This window comes from Amphiura filiformis, chromosome 13 (assembly GCF_039555335.1).
Source record: "Amphiura filiformis chromosome 13, Afil_fr2py, whole genome shotgun sequence".
Classification (NCBI taxonomy): Eukaryota; Metazoa; Echinodermata; class Ophiuroidea; order Amphilepidida; family Amphiuridae; genus Amphiura; species Amphiura filiformis.
Genome location: NC_092640.1, coordinates 941,625 through 954,203, shown reverse-complemented (window position 1 = coordinate 954,203; position 12,579 = coordinate 941,625). Strand labels below are relative to the sequence as shown.

At 40.3% G+C, this 12,579-nt stretch overlaps 1 protein-coding gene across 1 annotated transcript in view; it reads left to right on the top strand.

Annotated features, from left to right (window-relative positions):
• LOC140168760 (uncharacterized) overlaps positions 1–12,579 on the top strand; it is a 140,324-nt gene that overhangs the window by 114,387 nt on the left and 13,358 nt on the right. Inside the window, exon 11 of the mRNA XM_072192170.1 lies at positions 952–2,645. Within this exon, the coding sequence (XP_072048271.1) occupies positions 952–2,645 (1,694 nt within the window). The remainder of the gene's footprint in view (positions 1–951; positions 2,646–12,579) is intronic.

The following is a 12,579-nucleotide window of genomic DNA, read 5'->3' as shown; positions in this document are numbered from 1 at the left end:
GCGCACACTGGTTTTACAAGGCTATTTCCCCTTTGTGACGTCAGCCCGACCAAGAGAATGGCTGGCCAGTAAGTGCCAAGGGGTACAGCCTAGGGCGTTAGTCCGACATGCCGCTAGTCCGACACTCTGTTAGTCTGACACGCCGCTAGTCCGCATCTGAAATGCACTGCACCAGTCCGACACGCCGCTAGTCCGAATCTATAAAAAATACACTCTGCTGCCAGTCCGACATGCCACTAGTCCATAACTGAAAAACACTGCGTTAGTCCGAAACTGAAAACCACTTCCGAATCTGTAAAACACTCCTTCAATCCAACACTGAAAACCATTGCGCTAGTCCGAATTTGAAAAACACTGCGCTAGTCCGAATCTGAATTTGGCAAACACTGCGCTAGCGCAGTGTTTTTCCGATTCGGACTAGCGCAGTGTTTTTCGGACTAGCGCTGTTGTTTTCAGTTTTGGACAAGCGTTATGGTTTTCGGTTTCGGACTAGTGCAGTGTCGGACTGAAGAAGTGTTTTCCAGATTCGGACTAGCGCAGTGTATTTTGGATTCGGACTAGCGGCGTGTCGGACTGAGCGGTGCACGCCAGTGCCAAGCATGCGAGGCTCAAATTTGATCCCGATGGGTGATGTCCATTAAAAACTAAAAACTATGCTTGGGCTATCCTGTCTAGGCTTTCATGTCAGACTTTAAGGCCTAGCCCTAGCCTACTAAGCCTAGCTTACTGGTACTACTAAGCCTAGCCTGCCCTAGACTAAAAACAGCCAACTAAAAACGTTTTCTAAGTTTGTAGTGTATCATGTATGTATTATGCTATTGCTAATTATATAGCCTAAGCTTAAAACTTAGAGACAATAAAGTATTATTAAATAATAATATAATATAAACATGACAATATTATTATTAACAACCTTTTTTCCTTTCTGTTTACTGTTTGTTTTTTACACAGAAGAGAATGATCAGAAAGCTCGGAGAAATGTCAGCCAAGACCCTGACCGCTACTGAGACACATATTGTATTCACGAAAGAGGAAGCTATTGACAAGTTAGGTGGTGAAGGAATCCTGGTTCAATGTCAAAAATGTGGTATATTGTGTGACAAAGGTTCAGGTTCCGTCCAGTTTTTTCACAAATCAGGACAAGAATTTTGTGCCGGTGTTTATCTGAATGAAAACCCAGATAAATTATCCGAGTATTTGAAAGAAATTGAAGAAGTTCAAGAAGCTCTAAATCTAGGTCTTGTCCTGGTTTTTGCTGCTGGAAGTAATAAAGAAGCAGCAAAAACAATTGTGAAGAAACTGGTGGAGCTGTTTACTACAGACGATTGCTGTAACAAGTACTACTCGGTTAAAGATGACAAGGTGAGGCACCCAGTTCTGAATTATGAGCAATCACGCCAAGTGCAACGATTGATTGAATTATTATTGGAATGTTATTATGAGGGTCAAATAGGCGATGAAATGCGTGACAGTTTGAAACCTGTCTTTTTAAATGGACAAGTCCTGTTCACAGGACTCACGCAAAAACTTGCCTCTTCGGTATCCTACTACATGAGGTATTGTGGAGAGGATGTAAAACAAATACATCTTCACCCAATTCCCCATGCCCAGGAGAAAATTGAAGAGATCGAGAAAGGAGCAATGAGGCAAGTTTTTGCAGACACTGTGAACGCCATGAAGAAACGTGATATCAGTGATTTGAAAAGGCAGTGTGACAGATTTGTCACAGCAAATCAAGCCACAATAAGCGATGAAATCAGGAAGAAGCATAAATGGGCCTGTATAGACAATGATGCATGTACTCATGACGCTGCGGTAAAGCTAGCGGCATACATCTCATGTCTAGAAACAACCGCAGGCCTACCCTCATCAAATGAAATAGATTTTACACCTATCATTAATAGCCTTGGGTTCTGCCCAAACCTAAGACGCCTGAACTGCCAAGAAGGTTATTTTGGCCTCGCGAATAATGTGAAGTATTTGTTACAACAAATAATTAATGATTCAATCAATCCCCGCACCCTCGCAGTAATCTCAGAACTGGATGCCTCATCCTTGACTTACCGGGGTGTCTGTAGTAATGCCTCCGATGTAACACGTGTCATCAAATCAATCCCAAAGATGATAAATCTACACAAACTTGACATCAGCAGGAATGAGTTTGAACCAGGAGTGACATCATCAGTATTAGCAGATAGCCTCACTCAATGCACGCAATTACAAGAATTCAAGATGCGTAACATGGAGGGTGTTACATGCTCAGACATGAATACGATATTCACAGGCTTTATAGCATTTCTTGTTTCATTACGTAAGCTTACTATATCATACAACCCATTACCAAACGTAGACAGCGTGAAATGTCTACGTAAATGTCAAGCATTGGAACGGATAGACTTGATGTACATGAAAGGCGCCAAGGAGGATGAGATGGCTGCATTAATTACTACAGCTGGTGAATTACCTCAACTCACAACACTGAATCTCATCAGTAATCCTGTAATTAATGGCAGCAAGTGTTTCTCAGCAATTCTTAGTATTTTGCCTCAACTCAGGATTTTGTATCTAGGGTTCATCGGGTTTACAAAGGAACGACTGGAGACTCTGATATCAACATCAAGAAATACATCCATGCAGGAATTACGGTAAGAAACCTAACGTTTAAGCTTACTCAAAATAATGACATAAAAAGTCGTCTCAATAAACCTCTTTTTTAGCAATCTTAGCAATGTTCTACATGAAGGTAAGTTATGTAGTGGTTAGTAGACAGTATGAATGAAAGTATAGGGGGTTGTTTTTGTTGTTTGGATGTTTATTTGTTTGTTTTCGTCTTTTATGTCTGTTCATGTTTTGCTTCATTTTTAGCGGCGCAATTAGCATTGTCTGCGGCTTTTGTCTAACACACGCGTCGCGTCGCGTCACGTCACGTCACGTCACGTCGCGTCACGTCACGTCACGTCGCGTCACGTTGAAATGTTATCAAAAGTTCATAATAAATTATTAACTCCACAATTACCCTTATCTCCCTACGTGATAAATAGTCCGTGAAATAGTCCATGGAATTCCAGCTTTTCATCAATGCCGCAAAGCACAGCAAAGCTTCAATGAATAAAGGGGGCACACCACTAAAACCTTCCGCATTTGGTGTAACCTTACATAGTTCCGGTTAAAAATAGCGCCTGAGCGAAATGTATGAGCCTCTCGAGGGTACTAAATTTAAGTGAATCTTGCTTGTTTTTATGAACAGAATAGAGTAAGACCTCAACATTAAAAATCTGTTCAAAAATGTTTCAAATCGATTGTGAATTAGTGACAGGCTGTCGGAATAATATCAAGGCCGGAACTGGTAAGGAGGCGAAATTGTCGGCTGAAATTCGTGAGGGCGCTGTTCAGGTGCCCGTAGCTCAAAAGTTCGACTGGCTTGGTCACAAAAAAATAAATTTTTATTAAATTTCAGACTTTATACTTTAAGAAAATCCATACGACATTTTCTCATTTTCGAAACTAAGGGTAGAAAAACGAATTTACTTTCTTGTGGTTTCACGTGTATTTCAATGGGACGATTATTTAGTGGTGTGCCCCCTTCGAAGGCGCTTTTTTCAACCGGGGCTATATTCGGCTTTTTGATAAATGAAGCCAAAATTAAAGTCGGATTTTGTTTGAATTATGTTAATTTCGATTTAAATTGATAGTTCAGATGTTAATGTGTAATTTTAAATCGAATAAGATGCAAATCGTGCTTTATATAATTCCGTTAGGGGGCTTCAAAGTTGAACAAAATGTCGAAATATATGAAAAAATAAGATTTCTGCGAATTTAATTGATTTGGTTTGAAGGTTATAAATCTGCACGGGTCCTTAAACTCTCCCAAACTTGTTTTTATGGGGGGGGGGGTAATTATTACACAATTTTTAGCTACTAGACCCTTGCAATTAATTATTAACGTGACTTTCTTTCATTTAAAGAAAAATTGAGCATTTAGCGGTAAAACTAGGTAGGCCTACAACACGTGTTTTGGGTATAGACCTAATGCGAGATTAACGTGCTTTTTTGGCTAAAATGTGGCAAAAGCGGCATTTGCCATTTTTCGGAAAAACGCTCTCATTACGTAACTAAGACACATAGAAGAAAAATATTTGATACTTTTTCTTTAAACTGTCTATTCTTTCAAAAATTGAAAAAAATAGAGAAAAAAATAAATATTTCTCCTTATAAGGGGCACACCACTAAAACCTTCCGCATTTGGTGTAACCTTGTATAGTTCCGGTTAAAAATAGCGCCTGAGCGAAATGTATGAGCCTCTCGAGGGTACTAAATTTAAGTGAATCTTGCTTGTTTTTATGAACAGAATAGAGTAAGACCTCAACATTAAAAATCTGTTCAAAAAATGTTTCAAATCGATTGTGAATTAGTGACAGGCTGTCGGAATAATATCAAGGCCGGAACTGGTAAGGAGGCGAAATTGTCGGCTGAAATTCGTGAGGGCGCTGTTCAGGTGCCCGTAGCTCAAAAGTTCGACTGGCTTGGTCACAAAAAATAAATTTTATTAAATTTCAGACTTTATACTTTAAGAAAATCCATACGACATTTTCTCATTTTCGAAACTAAGGGTAGAAAAACGAATTTACTTTCTTGTGGTTTCACGTGTATTTCAATGGGACGATTATTTAGTGGTGTGCCCCCTAAAATAATCGGGATTGCTGGAACTACTTTTAAACCACAGCCCGTATCCTAGTTTAGTGTAGCCTCTTTTGCAGGCGGTGCGTTTTCGCTTTTCTCAAACTATGAGTGTGATAAAAACACGAGTAGCCTGCGACGGAGGCTACGTACAGTGCGCACACCACTAAATAATGCTCCCACTGAAACACACGTGAAAATGGCCTATCAAAACAAAATAAGCTACCTCATTCGCGTGTTTCAGACTTATAAAACACGTTATCCATTTTTGCAGAATCTGTGAGGTATATGATGCGGTATTATTTGGTCTTCTTTGATGGCGGTGTAAATAGCTGGTCATATAATTCGCAGTAGGGGATATTTGCTCTCGTCTCGGTTGTCTTTTGCTCCCTTTTTGCATTTGGCAACAAATGTTGCCAAATGCTTTCTTTCACCCGCATTTCTTTCTTCTGGCAACATTTCAAATCGCTATAACATCCACATACTAAGTTGGATTTTAACCAAACTTGGTCAGAATGACCACTGACCACTCCCATTTATGGTTTGTACCCCAATTTGACCTTTGACCTTGATTATATAGTTGAAAATGTGATTTTTTTCACACAAAAATACTAAGGCTTCTAGACGATTAAGCCGATTTCCACCAAAATATTTTAGAAGAATCCCCTACCCATGCTTCATATAGGATGTACACAAATAAGGGGTCAAAGGTCATTTTTCTTCTTTCTGGCAACATTTCAAAATGAGTCTAGCACCCGTATACTACATCGGATTTTGACCAGGCTTGGTCACAATAATCACTGACCACCCCATTAATGTTGTGTGACCATGACCCTAATTTGACCTTTGACCTACTTGATATGGCCAAAATGTGATTTCACGACATTTTTTTCACATGCCACAAACCTTGTGGGAAGCACAAGTGGGTAAGTGGCTACTAAGTTTCCTATATGGCTTCAAGGTCAAAGGTCATTGAGGGGTCATTTGTGTTAAAAGTTTGATCTCACTCCAGACTCAATGGATTTGATCCAAACCTAGTCCGAATTAATTAACCTTGACCTTGACCTGACATGTTGAATGACCTTGACCCACGTATGACTTTTGACCTGAAAACAGAGGTCAACAATAAATGTTACCAAAAACGTTTCCACAGTGACCCGATGTGCAATCTACCGTTGAGGGGCCAAAGGTCAAATAAAGGTCAAGGCCAATTCGTTGCCAAATACACATGTGCTCACTTGTGAGCACAATGAACCCTAGTTCTTTTCTTCTTTCTATTCCGTTTCGCAAGTCCGAATTTAAATATCAAAGCTTGCTAGTCCGAATAATAAATAAGGTTTGCTACTTGAAGTTGGAAAAAAGGAGGCGGGTCCGTGGTTCTTAGGTTTAGGATAGTAGGCCCTTTGGTTATGGTTTGGGATGCTCTTCCTGGTTAGAATTTTAGTGTTACGCCAAAGGGTGACTTATGTTAGGTTAGAGCTAAGTGTTTACGGCTACAATACAGATTCAAACTAGCGAAGCTTATTTAATATTTTTTAAATATCAGACTAGTGATTAGGCTCTATAGCTTAGTCATAGTGTTTAGAGCGAGATGACAGATTAGCCTATTTCAGATTTGGATTAGCAAACTTTTATAGCTATCGGACTAGCGAATGGAATAGGCCCTACGTGTTCTGACTAGCGAACTAGCGAACTGTATGGAGCTGTCACCAAGAACTCACCCATTCGCAAACTTAGGGTAGCCAATAGGCCTATGTCCAGTGGCGGCGCCAGCACCAAAATTTTAGGGGGAAGCTGGTAGGACCTACATTTGTATAGGCCAAGTAAAATTAATAAGGAATATTTTTTCATACAAATACAAGTAAATATTTTGCCATAGAAAAAAAGTCATTTTTAAATAAATGATCGTGTCTGGAAATTCATGGAAGGTAAAATCGCGAATCTGTTTGCCCTTTTACGTGCATTTCGATGGGGCTTATTTGGTGGTGTGCGGCCGTCAGCAATCGCCACGCCGATAACCATTTCACTGTGGGCCTGGGATAATGACGGGTTCGATGCGGAAACACCCGGGAAAAACTAAACGAAATCGTGAACTGAATCCGTATGACTTGTTTGTAACTTTTAAGAAGATATCAACGTGACGTGACGTGACGCGACGCGACGTGACGTGACGTGACGTGACGTGACGTGACGCGACGCGTGTGTTAGACAAAAGCCACCGGTGTGCGCGTTTTTCATGAAATAAAAAATTTCGCGAAATAATTGGTCTGAATAAACCTCTTTTTTAACAATTTTCAAAATATTTTACATCAAGGAAATTTATGTAATACTTTTGTAGAGTGTCTGAATGAAAGGATAGTGGTTGTTTTTGTTGTTTTGATGTTTATTTTGTTGTTTATTTGTTTGTTTTTGTCTTGACGTCTGTTCGTGTGTTTTGGGGGTTTTGTTTACCGCGGCGCATGCAGCTAGCATTGACCGGTGTGTGCGTTTTTTCATGAAATAAAATATTTCGCGAAATAATTGGTCTGAATAAACCTCTTTTTTATCAATCTTAGAAATATTTTGCATCAAGGAAATTTAGGTAACCTTTTGTAGAGTGTCTAAGTGAAAGTATAAGGATAATTTGTTGTTTTTGGATGTTTATTTTGTTGTTTATTTGTTCGTTTTTGTCTTTTATGTCTGTTCGTGTTTTTTTTTTTTTTTTTTTTCGTGGTGCACATAGCGGCGTTGACAGGCCCCGTGGCGGCAGGGCAAGGCGTTTGTGAAATACAAGGCCTGGTGAAATAAAATAATTTGCAGTGTCTGAATGAAAGAATAAGGGCTTGTTTTTGTTGTCTGGATGGTTTTGTTGTTGTTTATTTGTTTGTTTTTGTAATTTTTGTTTGTCACTTTTTGTGTGGGTTTTCGTACGTGTTTTGTTTTTCTCATGAGATTAAAATTTTGCGAAATAGTTGGTCTAAATTAATAAAAATAAAATTCAATTTTAATTGTTTAAATGTTTTATTTGTTGTTAATATGTTTGGTTTTGTCTCTGTTTGTTGGTTTGTTATTCCTTTGTTTCTTTGTTTCATATTGGACTTTTCATAGGCCTAGCCCTTGGCCTAGCTAGGCCATCATGGTTTCCCTCTGCAAGTTTCCCTCAGGTTATCAGAATGTAATAAGCTTCAATAAAATCAATATCTTGTAAAATATTCAGCTGAGTATTGACAACATATTCAACTTTTTATCATCGTTTATTTAGTTTCGCCTTGTCTGTCTTGATGAATATGTTTATGACTATAAAATAATAGGCCTACTGTATCTCGTCTCAAATTCAGAAAGCCATTTAATACTCAGTGCATTTACGTGGTTGCATCGACAGCGTGTGTGATTCCAACTTGACTCTGCGAAATGTACATGGTATTATCCTTGGCTTGAGATGAGACGCATCGGCACCTATTAATTATACACAAATCCGACTTGACACATTCCTACACTTTACTGGCAGCTATAGCTGGGGCCATCCATCCATTTTACGTGATGCCAGTATCACAGGCGTGCAGCGTTTATCGCTTCCGTGACGCGGCGCAAGTGCTACGCGCTCCAATGCGCTTGCGATAGTGGGCGTCTTGGATCGCAATTCAAACGAACTAAGCTAGTATGGCGCGGATGGCCTCCAGCTACATGTATGGCCGACCATAGACATACCACCAAGACCTATGACTGCCCATCCCTTACAGCAGGAGGTGAAGCCTCGTATCCAAGGTGATATTGACAGATTGACGGGGTTACTAGGCGCAGAGAAATATATCGCATACATGTTTGACGAGCTCGTTTGCATGATTGCTGCGCCGTTATCGCCCGCGTCAAATGCAACATGTTCCTTAGACGCGAACATGTCTGCTTGTATGCGTCCGGGTTGCGTCCTTGTCAAAATTGTTGCTATGCACTATAATGCAGTGTTGACTTCACTACGCGAAGCAAAGTCACTGGTCTAGGTACTTGTTTGTCTGGGTGGCCGACCATCCTGACCATCACTTGGCACGTCGGATTCGTCTATAAAGTTGTGTAGTGTCTCAAGTCGAGAGTATAGTAGGGGAGCAAGCGAAAATCCGTAGATTTTCGATGATTAGAAGATGCCACCTATCTAGATATGTTCTACACATGTTTAAGAACAGTAAAATCTTTGTTGCCAATTTTGGAGATGCTGCAGAGGGCGGCCATCTTGGATTTCAAAATGGCCGCCATTTTCACTATATTTTGCCCTATATCTCAGCTTGTGAGCAACATACAAGGTTAAAAATGGTGGCAATACCCATGTTTGTGATACCAAGGATTCCATAAAAGCCATTATCTTAGTTGTAAGTAGTTTAGTTTGGCGGCCATCTTGAATTTCAAAATGGCCGACATGTTAAACATACTTTCACCTATATCTCGGCTTGTGAGTAACATAGAAGGCTAAAAATGGTGGCAAAACCCATGTTTGTGATACCAAGGATTTCATAAAAGCCATTAACTTAGATGTAAGTAGTTTAGTTTGGCGGCGGCCATCTTGTGTTTCAAAATGTTTATGATATTGGGGGTTCAAAATCACCATCCCATAAGCTGTAACAATGGTCCTTTCGCTGCCACCGTGAATTTTAAAATGTAGCCCGGGTGAGAGTCATTTCAAATACCAGTTGTTCAATGTCCTACACATCTATGAATAACATACAGAGTCGTAATTTAATTGATGGCATCTAGATTATATGGATTTACATAGAGTTGTTGCAAGTTGCTACATCTGCTAGGCTTGTTACATCATCACCACTGTCCTCTTCATTGTCACAGTCACTTAATGTATGAGAATGAGCATTGTCACATAGTTATTTCTCTTCACAGCATGTACAGTCTGCAAAACAGTCCATTCATTTTACACTTGCATAGGTCACTGGTACACCTGTATTTGACGACATCTGGAGCTGGAGGCAAATGTGTCATCACTGGTTGCTTCAGAAACAGTATCTGTCACACCAAGACAATGCAATAATGATGTCATGGTTGGCTTCCAAAGTATCTAAGACCTTACTGCCTTTGTCGGCAAACATTCCAATAATGTCGGCTCTAGACAATTAAGGCAAGCAACACAGGAAGACTTGCTGCATTTGATGGCCCGAAGCATTGTATCTTGGTCCTAGTTTTATGTTTCTATGGCTCACTCCCGTGTCTGTTGCAAGGTTTGGATAGCCCCTTACAGCCAGGACCAAGACGTCTGTGTCTGGAAAGAAGATCTTCAATGAGGTAGCACCATTGCTGGTGGCCTCAATGCCATGCAGCATGCCCGGGGCAGCATGAGCTTGGTGTCTGCCTTCCCCTGTAAACTACTTAGGTTAAATATCCTGTGTGAGTGTTCTTCTTTATTGTGCCACGTAACTACATCATGCTTTCTGTGAATAGCAAGCAGCATGGTGCAGAATCTTCTCTGCTAAAGCTGTCAACTCATATTTCGTCTTAACATGTGCAAGTACCTTTCGCATACCTTCGGTTAATTGCAATTGATGTTGATCTGTTATCTGATAAGCCACAGCTTTGTTTCCAGTTCGCGGCCGTTCACATGTTGAAACTTTAAGGGAAATGTCACCAAAGTCTTAGCGATCAAAGACCATACTAGGTACACCGTGTACGTCATCGTAAGTATTGTACTTCTCCCAGAAACGTTCAATAAAGTGACAGGTCAATATTCTGAACATGTTTTCACCCACTCTGGTTTGTCCAGTGCCTGTAGATCAGCCATACCAATTACCATCGACTAGTGTTACATGTTGGCAACTGTCAGGTATAACAGCTGCAGGACTGTTATTCCTAACTTCATCCAAGTTATTTACATGAACAGTAGAAGATGTGTCATTACTGGGTCCCCAGGCAAGGAAGGAACAGGCAAAGTATTAGATGATCTATCCATAGCCTCCATCCTAGATAGAGGTGTCTGAAGGTAGTGATTCAAGGAGGGGCATCAAGTCAATCTTGGAGAAAGTGATGAAAAGTGATCCATCTGGTGCAAAGAGAGCTCTGGGTACTACAGATAACTCATCTCTCGAGCTTTGGATATCACTAAAAGCCGTGCAAATAATGCGCTGTCTTTTCTCAGCTCTATCAATTTACTTCCATCCTTGCCTTTCACTTCAATAGCACTTGATGACCACGTGTGGAGTTTCACTATCATCATGGGTACTCGCAAATTAAACTTGTTGCTTGCTATCGTTTCAGACACAAATGTAGCGAACTCTGTTCTTGTCCTTTTTCGTTTCTGGGAAAACTATAACACTTACAATGAAGTGCACATAGTCTTTGATCGCTATGACTCCAGACATCTTTATCCAGACACGGACGTCTCTTAACTGGCTGTAAGACGCTATCCAAATCTTGTGCAGCTGACACAAGTGTGATAACTCTGAGTGAGCCATAGAAACATAAAATTAGGACCAATATGTTTTAGGGGTATCAAAAGCAGCAGATCTTCCTGGGCTTGTCTGGAGCCGAAATTACTAGGAAGTTTACCGTGAAAGGCAATAAAACATGCTGGAAGGTCTTAGATAATTTGGATGCCAACCATGAGATCATTATAGCGTTTTCCCAACTTGGTGTGACAGACACTATTTCTGAAGCCACCAGTGACACCACAATTTTGCCTCTAACTCCAGATGCCGTCAAATGCAGATATGGTCAGACTCGGTGTACCAGTGAACTATGCAAGTGTAAAATGAATGGACTGTTTTGCACAGACTTCTGTACATGCCGTAGGTAGAAATAACTATGCTCCTTCTCATACAGAAAGTGGTCGTGACGATGAAGAGGACAGAGATGATGATGTTTAACAAGCCTAGCAGGACTTGCAACAACTTTATGTAAATCCATATAATCTAGATTCCACCAGTTTAAAAATTACTACTCTGTATGTTATTCATAGATGTGTATGACACTGGTGTTTAAAATGGCTCTCACCAGCACGGTCATTTTAAAATTCATGGTGGCAGCGAATGGACCATTGTTACATATTATGGGATGGTAATTTTGCAACCGCCATTATCATTATCATAAATATGGGTATTGCCACCATTTTTAGCCTTCTATGTTGCTCACAAGCCGAGATATAGGTGAAAGTATGTTTAACAAGTTGGCCATTTTGAAATTCAAGATGGCCGCCGCTAAACTACTTACAGTTAAGTTAATGGCTTTTATGGAATCCTTGGTATCATAAACATGGGTATTGCCACCATTTTGAGCCTTCTATGTTGCTCACAAGCCGAGATATAGGTGAATATATGTTTAACACTTCGGCCATTTTGAAACACAAGATGGCCGCCGCCAAACTAAACTACTTACATCTAAGTTAATGGCTTTTATGAAATCCTTGGTATCACAAACATGGGTTTTGCCACCATTTTAGCCTTCTATGTTACTCACAAGCCGAGATATAGGTGAAAGTATGTTTAACATGTCGGCCATTTTGAAATTCAAGATGGCCGCCAAACTAAACTACTTACAACTAAGTTAACGGCTTTTATGGAATCCTTGGTATCACAAACATGGGTATTGCCACCATTTTTAACCTTGTATGTTACTCACAAGCTGAGATATAGGGCAAAATATAGTGAAAATGGTGGCCATTTTGAAATCCAAGATGGCCGCCCTCTGCAGCATTTCCAAAATTGGCAACAAAGATTTTCCTGTTCCTAGACATGTGTAGAACATATCCAGATAGGTGGCATCTTCTAATCATCAAAAATCTACGGACTCCTAGTTCAGGACCCCTTGCCACCGGACTAGTAGATGAGAGTGCCATCAGTGCGTTTAAGCGGTTGTGTCGCCAGCGTACGGTCAAAATCGCCGCATGTTTATACATGCGTACAGTCAAAATCTACACGTGTTTATATGTGCGGCATT